This window comes from Pipistrellus hanaki, assembly GCF_964339955.1.
Source record: "Pipistrellus hanaki genome assembly, chromosome: 2".
Lineage (NCBI taxonomy): Eukaryota > Metazoa > Chordata > Mammalia > Chiroptera > Vespertilionidae > Pipistrellus > Pipistrellus hanaki.
Window position 1 is genome coordinate 139658249 of NC_140504.1, and position 20685 is coordinate 139678933.

The window sequence follows — 20685 nt, forward strand, 5'->3', positions numbered from 1 at the left end:
GAAGAGCTCTGATGAGCTTGTTCTGACTCAAGTGGCCATCCTGAGGAGTCATCTGCAACCAGGAGAACACCCCAATCTGCCTGAGTCAGGTGCCTATCCTGGGTGAATCCACGAAAGCAAGGAGGGCAGGGTCAAATAGCAAAGACATGAGAAGTGAGTACAGTCTCAATCCTTGCCACCCAGAGAGAGGTCCTCCAGATCATGTGGGGATTGATAGAAATTAAGAACCTGGGGCCCCTGGACCTACTGAACCAGAATCTGCATTTTGTTCCCAAGGTGATTTATTTTATTATTATTATTTTTTAAAATAAATTTTATTGATTTTTCACAGAGAAGAAGGGAAAGGGATAGAGAGCTAGAAAGATTGATGAGAGAGATACATCGACCAGCTGCCTCTTGCACACCCCCCCCACTGGGGATGTGCCCACAACCAATGTACATTCCCTTGACCGGAATCGAACCTGGGACCTTTCAGTCTGCAGACCAACGCGCTATCCACTGAGCCAAACCAGTTTTGGCACCCCAGGTGATTTATGTACACACTCAAATTTGAGGAGCATGGGACACATTAACCAGGGACAATTATTCCCTATTTCTTCAGAGGTTGGGAGAATTAGACCTGGTTTTAGGTTGTAGCAGAAAGCATTTCAAGGAAATATTTGCAAGATCATCCTACATGTTTAAAACATAAAATATAATGTTTTTTTAAAAGTTTTGGAATTTTATTTTTGAGCAAATGTTGCATAATTTTTCTCTGGGATAGTTTGTCACATTTGCAAGGGAATGGACATTTCAATTTCCTTTACTGTCCCATCACTTTTATAACAAGTTTATCTATTCTTATTTCATAGCCCAAACACTGATTACTAGCTCCTAGAAATTCTCATTTTCTAAACCACTGACCTGTTTCCTCCTTGTTCCCCACTCTCATTATGTTTTCCCCAGATTATTTTTATTAAATTGTTGGACATTGAACATGGTAACTTCTAAGGCAGAGTCCTGTGGTGATATCAATACACTTTCTGGGATTGTTATTATTATTTCATGACCTGCAATTTCATTGACTTATTATTCTAGTAGCACAGTAATTTTAAGGAATATGGCTTCTCTGTCTATGTTGAAGCATTTTCCTTTCATTTTTCTGAGCATGTGGCTGAACTGTTTCCAAAGCCACAACTATCCATTTGAATTGTAATGAAACTAGAGTAGCCAAAGGCTACTTCCATGTGGTCCAAAGATGTACTGGAGGCAGCTGAATTGCTACTCCTTCAGGAAGTAGGCCCCGGAGAGAACTAGGAACTGGTCCTACTGCAGATTACCCAGGAACCAATGATGATCAGTTTCACTGGCAACTTTTTTCCATCTAGATCAGATTCAGAAACTATCCGGGGGATGATTTCCTAAAACCTGAAATGGTCCCAGGTGAAGACACCCTGGTTGGCAGATGCATTAGGCCGGTAGGTGGGTTGTTCTGGGATAACCAGTCTCAGCCAATCTGGTATGCCTTGTTATTGTTTGTATGGGTTTATGGAGGCCTTGATTGTCTGGTATCAATCAAGGATAAATAATGTCACTGACTTTTCCAGGTAACAGAAGCCTAACTCATTTAGTTTGAAAACTTAATTTTCACCTTATTTTCATGCTTATATTTCTGAAGGAGAATATTTGGAGTAGGACATTTCAAAGATAACTTGGGAAATGTAATGGGACTTTAAGAATAAGTACAGGTGGCAAGAGGCTTCATGAATGCTGTCCTGAAGGCACCAGGATCATCTATTCCAAATCTTTATCCAAAAGTATGAATTTTTTATTGATATATACAAATATTTCCATGGAAGAAAAATGCCAGATTAAAAAAATTTTTTGTGATGAATTTCAAGTAAATTTATGAGGTAGTCAGTTCTGGGGAAAAGGGGTGGAGAACCTCTTTTCTCTGAGGGTTTCTTAAGTTTGCCCTCTGTTGCCACACCTATAATGTTAGAATAAGTTTAGCAGCAAACCCAGAATCATTATTCTGTATATCAACATTTGGGATCTCCTCTGGAGACAAATGCAATATTCTTGAAAACTAGTTAATCTTAGAAGTGTGTGGTGTCCCATGTGGCCTTAGCATGACACATCGGCCCCAAGAAGGCACTGCTGAAATGTTGTCCTTATGCTGCAGACTGTATATTCTCCTTTTCCTCATCCATTACTTTTTTCTGTCTTCCAAGTACCCATTTTTTGTTGCCATTTTGAATTTCTGACATTATCCTTTTGTGGTTTCTCCATCTCCCCCATTCATGTTTTGGACTTTTGTATTACTGAAATTGTTTCTTTTTCATATGTGAAAATCTTCATACTGCTTATAAATAATATGTGGTGATTGTAAAAAAATGTAAGACATTACAACATTTAGAGAAGTAAATTTTAATTACCTATTAAATATATATAATTTATTGAATCATTAAGATCATACTGTATGTTTATTTATTTTGACAATTTTTATTTTTCAATTACAATTTATGTGCAATATTATATTAGTTTCAGAGTTTCAGGTGTCCAACTCAGTGATGAAATGTTTATATAACTTACAAAGTGTTCCCCTCAATAAATCTATTACCCATCTGACACTACACATAGTTATTACAATATTATTGACTATATTCCCTATGCTATATTTTACATCTCTATGATTATTTTGTAACTGTCAATTTGAACTTCTTTTAAAAAAGTCATTTTACTGTTTATACCGCAGTCACATTCTAACTATTCCATGACAGAGAGAACAGAGATCTGTCATGCAAAGTAAAATTAAGTGAAGGCTTTCCTAAAGCTGGAGAAGTACCACAGAAACACAGGATGGCCGCAGCTCCCTTAGATGGAGCTGCTTTGGCATAATTCCTCTTTAATTTAGCCAGTTGTTCCCCATCTCCAGGGGTTGTGAGTGTGTAGGAATGGAGGGTGCTCCTACGGTAGCTGGCCTTCTTGTATTGGCCTGAGACCACTGCTGGTTCCTAAGGGGAATTTCTTAATATGCTTGATAAGCCAATCACTTGTAACCATTTATAATTGTGGTAGGGAGATACTGCTGCAGAATAAATTCTAAAAGTTCCTGGACAGGTTCTCTAAATCTCACCTGCGATCAATGATTGGTAAATTAGGATTCTGCAAAAGTGATACCATTAAATGTACATCCAGAGAAATTTTACCACCATTGAAATTAGGCCAAACAATAAATAGCCACACGAACCAAACCTACACACTGAACTAAAATGGTGTCATGTTAGGACTTCTGAAAGAACCAGAGCAGGAAAAATTATTCAAACAGAAGGTCTTGATTCTTCTCTCCAGCCAGAAGAAACCCTCCGTTTCTTCAAGTCCCTCTCAGTTTTTTCCCTTGAGAATCTTTTTCTTCTCCTGTACTTTCTTTAACCTATAGAACGCTTCTCACTCTCTCTCATCCAGCTCTGTGATGATATAAGCAAGGGTACGTTCAATCCTGGGAATGATGACATGTTCAATGGCATTTACATGACTCTTGATTATCTTAACAGCTTCATCCAAAGTAACAATGGAAGTCTGTAGCAAGGCGAAGTCTACCAGTAGTTCCACTGCTTTGGCATAATTCCTCTTTAATTTAGCCAGTTGTTCCCCATCTCTGACTAAACCAATCAGTTCAAAACTGTCAGTTCCTTCATGATAATGTTCAAATACTGGCAAAGTAGCACCTGCTACACTATCTTTCTTTGCTCGAATCTTCATTTGGGCTTTATTTACATTTTGGATAACTGTGGTGCTGGAGTTCCTGCTGTGAACCTGGCCTCAGGAAATGAAAAGGCGGCTTCTCTCATCACTTCACCCATCAACATTTTAGTCTCTATGCTCTCCTTTAGGATCTGTCAAAATTAAAGAGTTAAGGCATCAGATTTTTTTCTTCAGGAGGTTTCGACCTGCCTGTGCTCCTTTTAATCGAGCCTTCGTGATGATCTGTGCCATTTGCGAGGGAAAGATTTCAGTTTGGTCTTTGCCCGACAATCTAATGATGACTTGTTCAGCTCCAGTTCCCGGCCTGGCAGTCATGGTTGCTACAGACCAGCCACAGTGTCTTCCTCTACAGGAGTCAACTTGACCCCTTGTGTTGCTAGGAGGAGGCCACCGGAATTCCCATTCTTCCTCAATTTCTACTTCTTAATCTCTTCACCTTTTTCACCCATCCCAGCAAGCCCCCTCCCATCTGACAGCCATTAAAATGTTCTCTGTATCTATCGATATGTGGTCCACTTGTTCATTTATTTATTTTTTTTAGTCCCACATATAAGTGAAATCATGTTGTCTTTCTCTATCTGACTTATTTCACTTAGCATAGTACCTCTAACTTCATCAATGTTGCAGATGATAAGATTTCATTTTTTTAATGGCTTCTGTGTCTTAGCTATCCTATAAAATAAAAGCCTAATATGCAAATTGTTCCCTCAACTGGGAGACTGACCAGAGGGCAGGGCCAGCTGGCCAACTGCAGGAAGGGAGGTCCTGGCCAGCATCAGGCAGCCACCTGGGGAAGAGAGGTTCTGGCTGGCAGTGGCAGGCAGCCAGGGTAAGGGAGGCCCAGGCTGGCAGCCAGCAGCTGCTAGGGACCCCACCCATGCATGAATTTCATGTACTGGGCCTCTAGTTGTAAATAATGCTGCAATGAACATATGAATGAAAATGTCTTTTTGAGTTGCTGTTTTGGGTTTCTTTGGATAAATACCCAGAAGTGGAATTGCTGGGTCCTTTTTTATCTCTTGTCTATTTTGTATAAGTGTTACTACCCAGGGTTTTCTTTTTCTTTTCATTTTCATGAAATATCTTTTTTCATTACTTTACTTTCAGTCTGTGTTTGTCTTTTGATCTGAAGTGAATCTTTAATAGATAGTATGTGTGAGGATCTTATGTTAGTATCCACTCAAGCCCCAATGTCTTTTGATTGGACCATTTAATCCATTTGCATTTAAAGTAATCATTGATAGATATGTATCTATCTCCTCTTCCTCCTTCCCCTCCTCCTCCTTTCTTCCTCCTCCTCCTCCTCCTCCTCCTCCTCCTCCTCCTCCTTCTCCTCCCCTTCTCCTCCTTCTTCTAAATGGCATTTTAACATTTCTTGTAATACTGGTTTGGTGGTGATGAACTCCTTTAGCTTTTTCTTGTCTAGAAGCTCTTTATCTGTCCTTCCATTCTAAATGATAGTTTTTCTGAGTAAAGTAAGCTTGGTTGTAGGTCCTTGCTTTTCATCATTTTGAATATTTTGTGCCAATACCTTCTGGCCTAAAATACTTCTGTTGAGAAATCAGTCTTATGGGAGCTCCCTTATAGATAACTAACTGCTATTTTCTTGCTGCTTTTAAGATTCTCTCTTTGTCCTTAACCTTTTACATTTTAGTTATGATATGCCTTGGTGTGGGCCTCTTTGGGTTCATCTTGTTTGAGACTCTTTTCACTTCCTGGATTTGTATGTCTATTTTCTTCACCTTGTTAGGGAAGTTTTCTGTCCTTGTTTTTAAAATAGATTTTCAATTTCTTTCTCTCTTTCTTCTTTTTTCAGCACCCTCATGATGCAAACGTTAGTATGCTTAAAGTTGTCCTAGAGACTCCTTAGACTGTCCTCATATTTTTGGATTATTTTTTGCTGTTCTGATGGGGTATTTTCTGCTTCCTTATCCTCCAAATTGCTGATTTGATCCTCTGCTTCATCTACCTACTGTTGATTCCCTGTAATATATTCTCTATTTCAGTAACTATAGTCTTCATGTCTGAATGGTTCTTTTTTATATTTTCTATCTCTGTTGTTGTTTCCTATTTCTTTGTTGAAGTTCTCACTAAGTGCATCTACTCTTCTCCTAAGTTTACTGAACATCTATATAATCAGTGTTTTGGCTCCATGCTTCTGGTAGATTGCTTGTCACCATTTTATTTAGTTCTTTTTCTGGAAGCTTGTTCTGTTTTTGTCTTTTTTTTTTTTTTCCATTTGGGACATGTTTACTTGTCTCCTCATTTTGCCTACCTCCCTGTGTTTGTTTGTAATTATTAAGTGGAGATACTACATCTCCCAATCTTGGTAGAGTAGTCTTATGTAATAAGTACCCCATGGAGCCCAGTGTCACATTCCTGGTTACCCGAGCTGGGCACTCCAGGTATGTCCCCTTGTGGGATGTGTGCACCCTCCTGTTTTAGTTGAACCTTAATAGCTCTTGGCATGTCAATTTGAGGGAATTACCCCACCCCCAGACTGATAGGTTGGGAGAACTGGCTGTGACATCAGGGGAGGAACTGCTCAACCCTATAGAGCAGGACTGCTTCAGTGGGGTTCTGGTACTCAGCGAGTCTGCCCCTTGAGTGTGTCATTTATGGAGGTGGGTTGGTAGTCTTCTGGTACGGTCTATAGCTGACTACTGGTTCTGGGGCCTCCTGGGAAGTACAGACCAAGATCATCTGCCACCTCTACTCAGCTCAGGGCCACCCAGCATGAACTACAGAGTGGTCTGCATTTGGCTGCTACTTATACTGGGGCTTAGAGGTGCCTAGGTGAGGCCAAACTGCGAACCAAGGCAGGCTGCCACTAGTGTGGATGGGGTCACTTAGCAAGAGGAATGGGGCATATTGAGGCCAGATGCTGCTTGTTTGGGATTTATGAATCTTTGAGAGATTTTAGGGAAGTCCACAGCATGAGCCAAAACTGGCCACTAGTATGAAGAAGCCGCTGGAAAAGGATCTATTGGGCCCATAACTTAGGTGAGGTGGGTCTCAGGGAATCACCAAGGTGATGGGCATTGTTAGCCTTTCCTCTCTGTGTGGGGAGGGCTCATCCAGGAACAATGGCCTCTGCCAGAACTTCTGTCTGGGAAAAAGCTTCATCTCCAACTCTTATCCCAAAGCCAGACAATTCGGTTCCTTCCCGTGTGTCCCTGGTGCCTTTTGAGCTATTGCTCCAAAGCTGGAGTTAAGAGTTACTGAGTTTATGTTAATGTGTGGGGGGGACCCTTTAAGAAGAATGCCCGAGAGTCAGCAGCCCTCCATCTCATTCAACCATAATCTCTGCTGGTTTTTATAGCCAGAAATTATGGGTACTTTTTTTTTTTTTAAGCCTCAACTAAGGATATGTCTTTGATGATGATGATGATGAGAGAGAGAGAGAGAGAGAGAGAGAGAGAGAGAGAGAGAGAGAGAGAGAGAGAGAGAGAGAGAGAGAGAAAGAGAGAGAGAGAGAGGGGAGAGAAATATTGATGTGTGAGAGAAATATCAATTGGTTGCCTCCAATACATGCCCTGACCAGGGATTGACCTTCAATCCTTTTGCTGTATGGGATGATGCTCAACCAACTGAGCTACCTGGCCAGGTATTAGGACTTCTCTTTCTGGCATTGGAACTCTGGGGTGGGGAGCCTGCAGTGAGCCTGTCCGCCCCCTCATGTCTAAGGGGGGACATCTGTAGCCAATATAACCCTCCCAATTTTTTAACTGCTGCCTGTGGGTGTGGGACCAGACTGTTTCTTATCTCTACTCCTCCTAACATCCTCAATGTGGCTGCTTCCTTATAGGATTGCTGTTCTAGATTTCAGGCAATTCTGAGTAATGGTTGTTCTGTACTTAGTTATCATTTTGATGGGGTTGTGGGAGATTTTGAGTACTGTATTTATCTACGCTGTTTATTTTTGCATACATTTAAAAACTGGATACCTATAAGCATTCGATTGAAATACTTTTTTTGGAATGAGGATGAAAATGATGGAGGTGATGAGATAAATAATTTGACTTAGTGATTCATCTGTGCCAGGCCCTGTTCTAACCATTCTGCTCATATTTTTTTCAATTAACTTTCATATCAATCCTATGATGCCTTTTCCTCTATTACAGAGAAGGAAGTACAATAGTAGGATAGCCAGATAAGTAACTCGCCCAATATTCCATAATAAGTGGGTATTGTTAAAGCACTTTCTTATAATATTGAATATTTCATAAATCTCATTTTAAATGCCTGAGTAGAATTTTATTGCATGAATACATCATAATTGTTAGATATTGAGATTATCTCCAGTTTGGGTACCTTTCAGGTAATGCTGTTATGAACATCTTCGTTGACAGTTTTAGTTATTTCCACATGATAGATATCTGGACGTGAGCGGATGTGCCAAGGGGTGGCCCTTGTCATTGTCAATTGCTTTCTAGGAAGACAGTTTCCACTTATAGCCCCTGAGATATTATATGAGGCTATGTATCTTTTTACACTTTAGAAGTATTAACACTTATTGATATCTTCATTATTTAGAAAAGAAAAAATATATCCTATATATTTTTAAAATTTAGTAACATGAATTATATTGTTGTCATTTTCAGTCAATAGCACTGCTCACAGCACACAGAGAATTAGGGATGGGAGACACCCCATTCCCAGATGAGAAAATGTAATGAGTCAATCAGTTCTGAGCCTAGTATCTTCTGTTTATTATTCTTGGTAACCTTAGTCACAACCACTGATTCACTACCAGGAATGCATATTTGATACATGAGTTTCTACATAGATCCAACCCTATCTATTAGTAAAATAGGGGAACAAAACAACCTAACTAGACATTACATTAAGTTTGATATACACATTATCCAGCATTAAAACAGGAAAAACAAGCAAACAAGCAAGCCAGGCAATGGACTCTGTACATTGTTAGCAAATTTGATTGGCACTCAATTCAAAAGTAAATAGCAATGTTGAGAAGAGTTCCTTGTGGCAGTTCTGTTAGTTAGCAGGGTTTTCTCCTTATTTTCTGGTTCCTGGCTGTACGGTAAGTGTAGATAAGGAAGGTACACAGAATATGGAATTAAAGATACAATGTTTCCTGTATATAGAATGTTGGTTACATGATAAAACTTGGGCCTATAATATGCAAGAAAAAACTGGTTAATGTGAGGTTGTTATGTCAGTTAAACTAAACTGTTGTTAAAGTTCCCTGTATTATTACTCTAGACCAGTGTTTCCCAACCTTCTCTCATGATGAGAATCACCTGGTGGAGTTGTTAAAACACAGATTCCTGAATCCCAACTAAGAAGTGCTAAACTAGAATTTTTGGGAACATATAGGTAAAATTGCATACCTAACTTAGTGCTCTGTATATAACATCTGTCTTAGAGCACTAGTTAAGTATGCAATTTTACCTATATGTTCCCAAAAATTCTAGTTTAGCACTTCTTAGTTGGGATTCAGGAATCTGTGTTTTAACAACTCCACCAGGTGATTCTCATCATGAGAGAAGGTTGGGAAACACTGCTCTAGACATGGCAGAGGGTGTAGTCTGAAATCCCCTATCAAGCCCCGCCGGGCAGGGTGGGTGTGCAGTCTCAGGTCCCCAGCCCAGCGGCTGAAGAGGGGGCACAGCCTCAGGTCCCCCGTCAAGCCGGGTGGGGGGTCGCAGCCTCAGGTCCCCTGACCATTTTGGCTGGGTCAGCTGGTTTAGTTTCAACTGCCTTCAAGTCAACATCGCTAATATAGGGATGGACTTATTAGAGAGAGATGGTTCAAAAAGAGCAGAACTGCCTGTGTTAAAAATGCTGACTTGTCACTAATTAGCTGTGTGACCTTACTCAATTTGTTGGATTACTCTTTGCCTCAGCTTACTCATCTGTAAAATGTAGATAATACCATTACCAAACTCATGAAATTTCTGTGAGGGGGGGGAAAAAAAGAGATAATTAGCAGAAGCTCTAAGTACCTGGCACACAGTAAGTGCTAAATAAATATCACCTATTCTTATTATTACTACTAAATAAGAAGTAGTCTTGATATTGTTATTCTATGTATTCCAACTCTTGCTACTAAGGAAAGTTGCTTGCCTGCTCCCTCTCCTCATCAGGCTAATGCTTTATAAATAGTGTTGGCGTAATTGCAACCACGTGTCTGGAGCCAGCATGCCGGCAAGTCAACCTGGAAGTGCCTCGTGGCCACGGCGAAAAGAACCCCTGAACATCTGAGGCTTGTACAGGGCTGGCCCAGTTCTTGCAGTGGGGCTTCTGTTTCAAGAGGGAGTATGGTTTCTCATTAAAGAGGTTGATCTCAAGATTTTGAATAACTTTGTTTTACATAATATTTATATCAGATTGCCGGCAGATTACTCCTCTCTGAGCTTTAGCTGCCCATTTCTACAGCCTTTCAGGGTGACATGTCTTCCCTTCAGAGGGCTCTGGTTTGGCACCTTGCTGGCTGTGCCTCTCTCAGGCCTGGCTTCATGGGTGAGAGACCTCTGTTAGATACGGCCCTGCATTCAGACCGATCCTGTGCTTGGTTTAATGCTCTGCTGTAGTTGTCTTGAAATTCTTAATGGTTTTGTCTTTTGGCCGATGTTTGTAAGTGAAGTCTGATGGGTTAATACATCATGGATGTATGGATGTATGTATAGATGGATGTATTTTATTGTTTAAAGTATTATATATGTCTCCCCCCTCCCCCCTGCAAGGTGCATCATGCATTTAAGTAGAGGAGATACATACAATAGGTGTGTCTTTCACTTGTTGTCTCTCCTTTTGCATATAGTAACATTCACGATGTCTCATGACTACAGAATTTGGTTGGACCCACAACGTATTGGAGGTCAGTGGGACTCGAATTGAGTACAAAGTGAACCTGCTGCATTTATGGCTGAACAAGCAGTTCCCTGTCAGCCTAGAGAGGCTGTGATTCCAGTTTGACCAAGAACTTCGTTTGAATGCAGAAGAAGGCAGTGACATTCTGAGAAACACAAATGACCCAGAAATTGTATCGTATCCTTCATTATTTACCAGTGGCTAGTGCACAAAATTCATGCACATAGGGGATTAATTAGAGGAAATATTTTAATATTGCTATTTTCCCTTTTTCTGCAATAGAAGTGTCAGAGATGAAAGAAAATTAGTAAAATGTATATGAAAATCTTTCTCCTGTCAGAGTCTGGGGTGTGCTGTGGGACCCAGAGCCAAGTCTCTGCCAATCCGCAATGCTTCAAAATCATGCGAGACCCAGACCCAGCTGGCCTCACCCCCATTTGGCAAGATCCAGACCTGGTTGGCCCCACCCTTGTCAAGCCCCACCTGGGTGGGGGGTGCAGCATCAGGTCCCCAGTCAAGCCCTGCCGGGTGGGGAGCACAGCCTCAAATCCCCTGGCAAGCCCTGCTGGGTGGGTGGTGCAGCCTCAGGTACCCTGGTGCTGGGGTGTGGGGTGCAGCCTGACGACTCCTGGCCTGGGGTTGGCGAGAAGCCTGAGGTGCCCTGGCCCAGCACTGGGGCGGGGGGGGGGGGTGCTCACCTTGAGGTACCCTGTCAAAGCTCTGCCTGGTAGGGGGCGGGGCCTGAGGGCCCTTGTCAAGCCCCACTTGGTCAGGGGGCTCAGCCTCAAGTCCCTTTTGATTGTTTGCTAAGGCTCATTAGGGGCACTTGACCTCCGCTGTGGGTGCAATCATCTTGTGTTACAACCCTCACCCCACTCCTCGGCTGTGGGTGCCACCATCCTCGTATGGTGTGATGGTCAATTTGCATATTCCCTATTTATTACATAGGATGCTGTTTCCCTTTGTATCCAACTAGTTATGTTGAAAATGATGACCTAGAGAAAAGAAAAAACAAGGGCAACCCATAGTTTCTTTTTCTTTCAGTCCTTCCTTCCTTATCAGTGAGCCTAATGTAAGTAGCATGAAGCAATACATGAAATAAAAACACTTGAGTCAGTTTTGTGCATTTTTTTCACTGCTTTGGCAAGAATGAAATACACATGCAAGAATGAGCTATAAAAATATATAAATTGTGTATTCCATATACAAGTTAAATGTCTTATCCTCACATTTAGAATTGGCATTGCATAATATAAAGATGGATGGTAAAAGTCATATGGATACTTTAAAATAGTAATTTATCTTTATTTAGAACAACTTTAAAAAACAAATAGAATACACCATAACAAGCTGAGAAAAACTATGGAAGAAAGGAAAAAGTCTTTATATTTTAGTAGCTTTGATCACAGCATTTTCAATGCTGTTTGAACAAGGTTGTCCTGCATTTTCACTTTGTACTGGGTCCCCCAAGTTAATGAATTGGCCCTGTCCTCTTTCTATGGGTTGAGCAGTCCACGGGGCCAAGGGTTGTGCCTATCTAGTGGGTAACCTCTCATCCCTTCGAGAATATACAGCAAATACATGACACCTGACATTCCCTGATAAGTCATGATCCTTTCGAGACTGCATAGATTAGAACTGACTTGGATGCCAGGGTCAGTCCTGTCTAGGGCTGATTGCTAATGGTGCGTAAGTGGAGAGAGGATAAAGGGCAACTGTGGATGTAGTATGTGGACGGAAAGGGCCACACCCATGTAGGTGAGGCACCCGAGAGTCAATGAGGGTGAGGACTGGAGTCTGGGAAGGTAAGAAGAAGAGGGTGCTCCATGGTTCATCTGTCCCTCAGCCACCATGTTCCAACAGGATATGGGAGGGGTCCAAGAGTTTTAAATTGGAACCTGGCCTTCCAAGTCACTATGAGAGTATAGTTGTCAAAATAGGAGATTACACATTTTAACAGCTCATTAACCTGATTTATAATACTTGCATACTTAGACCTATGGTATGTGGACCTCTATTTGCACTTTGCCCCAGGGCTTCTTATTTTCATGGAAGGGCCTGGATGTGAGTGTGGAGAGCACCTAGTACCTAGCACTTAGTAAAAACCCAGTAAATGTTGGCCATTATCAATATCAGATAAAAGAACAAATAACGATGATAATAATGTAACACCAAACTGGGGTAGCAATACTTATATCTGACAAAATAGACCTCAAAGTGAAGGCCATAACAAGAGATAAGGAAGGCCACTTCATAATACTAAAGGGATCGATACAACAACAAGAGGATATAACTGGTAAATACAAATGCACCCAATACAGGAGCACCCAAATACATTAAAAAAAAACACACACACAAAAAAAAACAAAACAACAAAAAAACAAAACAAACAAACAAAAAAACTTCTGAAAGATATCAATGGAGAGATCATCAGCAATACAATGATACTAGGGGACTTAAATACCCCATTGACACCCCTAGATAAATCTTCTAGACAAAAGAAAAAAAAAATAAACAAAGAAACAGCAGTCCTAAATGACTCACTAGATCAGGTGGAACTAATTGACATCTTCAGAGCATTTCATCCCAAGATACGGAATATACATTCTCTCCTTTGGCCAAGGTTCTGAAACACTGCTCACCTCTCTCCCCTCTACACCTCTTCCTCACTTCCAGTCAATGGGGTTATAGTGGTAGTGGTAGTACTGTGTTCTGCTTTCCAATCCCCAGTTACTAAGGCCTTGCTCTAGATGGGTTGCCTGGATCCTTAAAGTACTGTCCTGAGTCCCACAGCCACGCCCTGCGAGTAGGATTAGCTGGGTCCTGTGCCTGCCTGAATCATGCATGAGCCCAGCATGCCCCCTGCAGTTTGAATTGTGCTGTCCACTCTGAGCTAATAACCTGCATTTTGTTTTTCTCCTAAAGCATTTGGAATTATGTTTGAAATCTAGGTAAGATCTATCTCTGTGACAGTTTACATAGGCTAAAAAGAATCATTTATCATGTTTCACTTTTAAATTGGGTGCAGAATCTGTTAAAAAGATTTTCCTGAATTACATTAACTATGCATTGCTTAGGCTTTGTAATTCAGTGAATTCCTGTCCTCATTATTTACTTTTCACCTAGATTGTCATCTTTGGTGGCTTCTGTGACAATTTAATGTGAACCTCCTTGAACACTGTTTTGTTGCTTTGCCTTCTCTTTGTTTTATGAGTCCCTCTGACAAACATGCTTAGAAAGTACATACTTTGGAAAGATTTTAGCCTTTCTTCAAAAGTCTGAATAAATCATGGAGAATTATTAGGGGGTAGGTAGAAATCTTTCAGGCCATATGCCAGGTAGTTTTTATTTTTTATTTTTATTTATTTACTAGAGGCCCGGTGCACAAAATTCTTGCACGGGTAGGGTCCCTAGGCCTGGCCAGTGATCAGGGCCAATCTGTGGGGCGACCAGCGGGATGATTGGGGACGCCCACTTGCACCCACCTTGGCTGGCCTGGCACTGCCTGCTCACCAGCCCTCCCCCCCCAATCCCCCCTCCCCCGCACTCCCGCCACTGCCAGTCAGGGCCTACAGGCTGGGGGCAGCTCCTGAATTGAGCATCTGCCCCCTGGTGGTTAATGCGTGTCATCGTGACCAGTGGTTCCCAGGTTGTTCTTCAGTTCTGTTGATTTGCATGTTAGGCTTTTATATAGATAGATTTTTAATTTAAGTTCTTTATTTAATGTATTACATAAGTCTCCTTTTCTCCCCATTGTCCTCTCCCCAGCCACCCCCAATCCCCAGCACAAGCCCTTCCCTTCCTCATCCCCCTCCCCCCATATGTCAGGTAGTTTTTTAAAGTATAATTTTAAAAACACAGTACTGATATTCTCTCTCTCTCTCGTTCTTTCGCTGCTGTTGATATCACCAATTATCATTGAGTGAATGGAAAGAATTAGATCTCTAGGATCACTCCAGAGGACGTTTGATAGACTTCCCAACATGTAAGATGTAGTGATATTTGTAGAGGTGGAGTTTTGATTAAGGTCATTTTGTTTCTTTTCTTCCACTTGGTTTCAACTCCTTGTTTTATGATTATAGCCAGACATCATGAAAGTGGAATCAGCACTTCTCTGGCAGACATCCCATGTAAAAGCCTCCCAAACCCTGGACTCTTGAAATAGTGCCTACTTGCATTGTTAATTTCCTGCTTGCTTGTTTATGGATCAACTGGCTATAAACTCCTTGAGAATGGAAACCATACCTGGCTTCTTTACCCATTGTGTTCTTGGCATCTAACACAGCACTCGCAGCACTATGTGGATACTTCAAATTCTGGCTGAGTGGATAAATAATTGCCTCAAGTACATAGACAATAAGCTTAATGCAAAGCTAGGGGTGTTTTGGACAGGTGTCATAAGAAGACAAGTTTATTGGACAGTTGAAGGGACTTGAAATGACACACTAAGATATGTAGGGACTCTAAAGAGGAGGCAATTATGAACAGGGTAAAAAGAGGCAATCAAATGATGAGAGGCCATCACAAAATTTAAAAAACAGTTTACTGGGGTAGTAAGTGACCAACTCAGAGGAAGTTGTGGCCAGAGTAAGACTCTAGATTTTAAGATTTCATTGGGGAGCTATTCTAGGCCATTGTTATGTTTAGATTATAGTATGGCTTAGAGGTATTGAGTTCAAACCATGTGGAGTTGCCAATATCCTCCCATTTTTTATTTATAAAAGGCCCTTTCATGATTAAATCCAATAGCTTGATAAAGTCTAGTGTAGATGTATCATGAATTTTTAAATTAAGATATCGATAAAATTATTAATTTAGATTCTGACACTAGGGAGAGTGTTTTTAGGAGAGTAAGTGGGGAGGAGTGTTGTGATTCAGGTGCCTGTCTTGGGTGGGATTGTTAGATGACAGTGAATAGAGGGATGAAGGATGGAATAGTTCAACAGTGTAGGATAGAAGCTTTGAAAATACCATCAAAGCAATGAGACCATAGGCGTATGCCTAGTTTGGAAATTGCAAAGGAGAGCTTAGAGAATACTTCTCCCCCGCAGACTCTTCTAGAAGGAAAGGAATCTCCCAATAAAAGTTCAGCCCTGGCTGGTTTGGCCTAGTGGATAGAGTGTTGGCCTGTGGACTCAAGGATCCAGGTTTGATTCCAGTCAAGAACATGTATCTTGGTTGCAGGCTTCAGTTAAGGTGTGTGCAGGAGTCAAACATCTCACATTGATGTTTCCCTCTCTCTGTTTCTCCCCATCCTTTTTTAAAAAAATATATTTTTTAAAATATTTTTTTTAAATTGATTTTCTTACAGAGAGGAAGGGGGAGAGATAGAGAGCTAGAAACATCGATGAGAGAGAAACATCGACCAGCTGCCTCTTGCACACCCCCTACCAAGGTACATGCCCTTGACCGGAATCGAACCCGGGACCTTTCAGTCCGCAGACCTACGCTCTACTGCTGAGCCAAACCGGTTTTGGCTCTCCCCATCCTTTGAACTCTCTAAAAATCAATGAAAAAAATACCCTTGGGTCAGGATTAAGAAACGATGTTCAGGCTCAGTTAAGTAAAGGAGGCAGAGAAGACATTTTCAGAGGAAGGAGGACAAAGCTGTGTTTCCAGAAGAGAGAGCCTAGGTAGGAGAGGCTTTAATTTGAAAATTTTAAGTTACCAATGCATAGGATTTATTCACCAGATTTACCCATTTCCTTAATTGACCTATCAGACACTAAAAAACTAAGGTCACTGTGCAGTAACGACGGCTTAAAGCAAAACCTTGGTTTATTTTTCATACGTGACAACCCATTTTCACTTTGCAACAAGCTGCCCTTTAATCCAGAGTAAACAAGAATGTTTCCTTTGCTATTATCTACTTTCTGTCTTATCTTTATGCTGACATTTACCTAATTTCTCTGAAGTAACGGTATATATCCCTGTGCAGTTCCTCATGATATCCCAATGTACATTCCACTGAGTTTACCCAAATGGAAATAAAAAATCTCAATTAGTGACTTACACATTTTATTTTATTATTTTCAAAATCTTTATTGTTGAAAGTATTACGTATGTCTCCCCCCCATTAACCCCTTCTAGCCTGGCTCCTTCCCCTGCCCCAGGCTTTCACCACCCCATTGTTTATATCCACAGATCATACATATATACATACAAGGTCTTTGGTTGATTACCTAACACCCACCCACTCTCCCCTGCCTTCTCTCTCACTTAGAAATTTTCAAGGCAGAACTCATGGCAGCCATATTCATGGGGCTGAGTTTGGGGCCTCAGACTCATTTGTCCACATGGGGCAGGTGAATGGCTCTCTATTCAGGCATGCGCTTCTAGTTTGGTTTCATAACTTTCAGAAGAAGGTTTTAATCTGACCCTCTGTCCATCAGTTGGCAAGCCACCTGGATGTGCCCTCAACAAACAATACTAAATTTTAGGATATCAGTGTCTTCCTAGATTCAGAACTCTCTGCTGTTCCATTGTTATGATAACCTAGAGGCCCAGTACGTGGATTTGTGCACATTGAAAGGAAATTAATTAAAAAATAAAATTAAAAAAAGGAAATTAATCAGAATGTGGCAGCAGGGTGGGACTGGGTAAGATGGGCTGAACACACCCTGCAGCCAACCTTTCTCAGTTTCTCCCTGGCCAGCCACACCTGGGCATGTTGGGCATCTGTAGAATGAGCAAGGTCCTGGAAGGGCATCTGTAGAATGAGCAAGGTCCCTCCAGCAGGTGGGGTCCCTCAGCCTGACCTGCGGGGATTGGGCCAAAACCAGCAGTCCAACATCCCCAAAGACGTCTCTGAGTGTGAGAGGGAACTCTGCAAAGTTGCTGTTGCTCGGCAGCTCCTGCATCGAGCATCTGCCCCCTGCTGGTCAGTGCGCATCATACCTACCAGCTGGTCGGCTGGTCAATTGGTTGCTTAGCTATATATATATATATATATATATATATATATATATATATATATATCTAGTCATAGAAAATTGGCCTGTAATCCACTCACTACAAGTTTTATCTTTGGAGCAAATTTAAGAGCTATTTGCTAGAATTGCATTGTTTGACTCCCTGTATAACTGTCTTTTCTGAACAGGCCTGGGGTGTAACCCTGCAGTGAAGTGTGATTACAGTGAAGGACTTTGTGATCGGTGTGCTATATTCAACTTGTGAGTATTGTCTGGATGTTGCTCAGGCTACAGTCTTTAACATCACAGTACCTTAATTTATTGAGGATCTATAGATGAAACCTCACATGGGTCTCAACTAGAAAAAGCCATTCTTCTCCTGAGCTTCTAGTTTGTTTTCATTGTAATTAATCTTGTTACTCTTTTTGTCTCTTAAGTTATGCCAGCTGGGAATCTCAAAATGAAATGTGACAAAGCTGTAACAATTGTGCAGAACATTATATTAACCATTGGATGTGCTGAACTTTCCTTTAGTTTTCATTATATATTTACTTCACTCCACTTCCATTTTTCATAATTTTTTATGTTTATAGTATGTATCTGTAAGGTACCTCAAATCCTGTTTGGAAACAAGAAGATCCTATCTAATAAAAAGGAAATATGCTATTTGACCATCACATCCTCACAAAAGATGGCAGCACCCAGAACTAATAAGGAGGGAATATGCTAATTGTCTGCCACACCATCAAATATGGCAGCACCCACAGCCATAAGACGGCGACACCCAGTCCCCTCAGCCCTGCTGGGGCAGCAGGCAAGTGGCACTGCTGGGCCTGCCTTCCAGGTAGGTCCAGCCACTCTGCATGCCTGCCTACAGAGTCCCCCAGTCCCCTCAGCCCCCCAGCTGCCCAGGGCTGGCTCGAGGTGCAGACAAGCCTTGGATGGCAGCTGTCCAGCCTCCCAGGGCTACCCCGAGGCACAGGTAACCAGGGCCAGCCAAGGCTTGCGCTGCCGGCAGTGGCAGCAGCAGAGGTGTGATGGGGCATCGCCTTGTCCTGATTGCTGGGTCACCTCCCACCCCTGAGGGCTCCTGGACTGTGAGATGGGGCAGGCTGGGCTGAGGGACACCCCCCATTCCAGTGCATGAATTTTTATGCACTGGGCCCCTAGTCTATAAATAAAGAAATAAAATTGGGTATATGCAGAAATAATCTCCTATTTTGTTTTCAATCAGAGAGTCACCCACAGCTTAAACTCATTATGCTAATTAAATGGAGAAATTTTTAGAAGTATATGTTTGTATTCAGTTTTAGAGAGAGAGACAGAAACATCAATTGACTGCCTCCTGCATTTCCCCTACTGGGGATTGAGCCTGAAATTTAGGAACATGCCCTGACCAGGAATTGAACTGGTGACCTCTTGGTGCCTGGGTCGAAGCTCAGCCACTGAAAGCTACACTGGCCAGGCTGAAATGGAGAATTTGAAAAGTCTTTCATCTGAATACTTTCTCCCATCCAAGTACTAACCAGGCCCGACCCTGCTTAGCTTCCGAGATCAGACGAGATCGGGAGCGTTCAGGGTGGTATGGCCGTAGACTCATCTGAATACTTTCTGTTGGAGACACTTGTGTCTGTGATTAGTTCTTGATGGGGACTACTATACTGCTAAGTCTGTTTGGCTCCATTTTTCCTTTTCTTCTCTTTCCTCCTCCATCTATCATGCTTCTAGACACTCTCACCTCTATTCAGTCCTTGATGTGGCCATCAAAGTCCCCCTTTTCAAGCATAGTTCTGATTATAAAAATAAAATAGTCAAATGTTTTTTATTGCCTATAGGAAAAAGGCCAGCTTTTACTCATCTTTTTGTATTCAATACCTAGCATAGACCTGGACTATAATAGGCAGCTGATGAATGTTTGTTGAATGAACTGAATTGCATTACATAACATAATACATGTAAGGCATTAGGAGAGCCCTTGGCACAAAATATGTTTACTACTCAATCTCTTTCCCTTCACACTTGGTAAGAACCTACCTTTCCCACCTCATCTCCCACCACTGTGACTTAAATCATCAATGATTCATAATTTTATGCACATAACATACATTTCTATGACCATGGGATATAAATGCTGTTCTTTCTACATGTAGTCTCTTCCTTAAATGCATCATTCGTGTTCAAATTTAGAGAAAATAATACATATTCCTGATGATGTTGGTTCACATTTTCTCTATAACAAGCTATGATTTACATATTTAAACTAGAGGCCCAGTGCACGAAATTCATACACGGGTAGGGTTCCTAGGCCTGGCCAGTGACAGGGCTGATCAGGACTTTCCCCTAGCTGCTGGCTGCTGGCCAGGGCCTTACTTTGTTCCACGCCACCGCTTGGTAGTCAGCACATGTCATAGTGAGCAAACTCCCTGTCGGTTGAACTCCTGAGGGGACCATTTGCATATTAGCCTTTTATTATATAGGATAGTTTTATCTAGTGGGACATTTATAGCATCTTTCATATGTAATTACTTGTTCTTTTTAACTGGCAAAGCTCCTTAAAATGAATTAAAACTTACTTTTATTTATCAAAGCAAGCATTCCTTTCTAGTATTAAAAAGTGATGATTAAACTTTTGGACGTGAATTGATAGCTTTTATACACACATACCCAGCTGTTTAGCCTTTTATTTCATTAACTCGTCCCCTGCAGGAAGTCTAAAATAAACTTTAGAAAATTTTATGATCCAAAGGATGGATGATTTATTTACCTCATGAAAACTCAACCCAAGGCTACTGACAGCTGCAAGTCTCCCAGCCACTTCCACATAATTTTTAAAATGTGAATGCCAGGAATGGTGCTGTTGACATTAATTTCAGGACAAGGAAGAGAAGGACTAGGTGCCTCGGGAGGAGTCTGTGGGGGAATAAACAAAGATACTCGTGCAATGTTGGAGATTTCTGATGTCAGGTTGACCTTATCAATAGCCCGAACAGCAACGAAGAGATCTGTGCCATTTTCAAAAGGGATGCTTTCTGGTTTAAACTCAAAGACTTCCTCAGAGTTGGCCTCCTTTGGAATGAGATTAGTAGTATTCACTTGAACCGATGCATTGAACTTGTCTCTGAGATCAAGAATACTTGTGCTTATTCCAATGATATACTTGTAAGCTAAAAAAAAGAACATAATTTTC

General features: G+C 41.4%; 1 protein-coding gene and 1 pseudogene across 3 annotated transcripts in view; both read right to left on the reverse strand.

Annotated features, from left to right (window-relative positions):
• Positions 1-20685, reverse strand: part of CLCA1 (chloride channel accessory 1) — a gene marked incomplete at its 5' end in the record, with an annotated part of 91253 nt that overhangs the window by 40216 nt on the left and 30352 nt on the right. The window contains one exon of one of the 2 annotated variants that reach the window (XM_084874417.1): positions 20172-20662. The exons of the other annotated variant lie outside the window; for it this stretch is intronic. Within the exon in view, the coding sequence (XP_084730543.1) occupies positions 20274-20662 (389 nt within the window). The 3' untranslated portion in view covers positions 20172-20273. Of the gene's footprint in view, positions 1-20171; positions 20663-20685 lie in introns of those variants that run through there. 2 annotated transcript variants of the gene reach the window in all.
• On the reverse strand, positions 3303-4062 carry LOC311617446 (V-type proton ATPase subunit D-like; annotated as a pseudogene). Its single transcript has one exon. The product of its transcript is annotated as a V-type proton ATPase subunit D-like (transcript).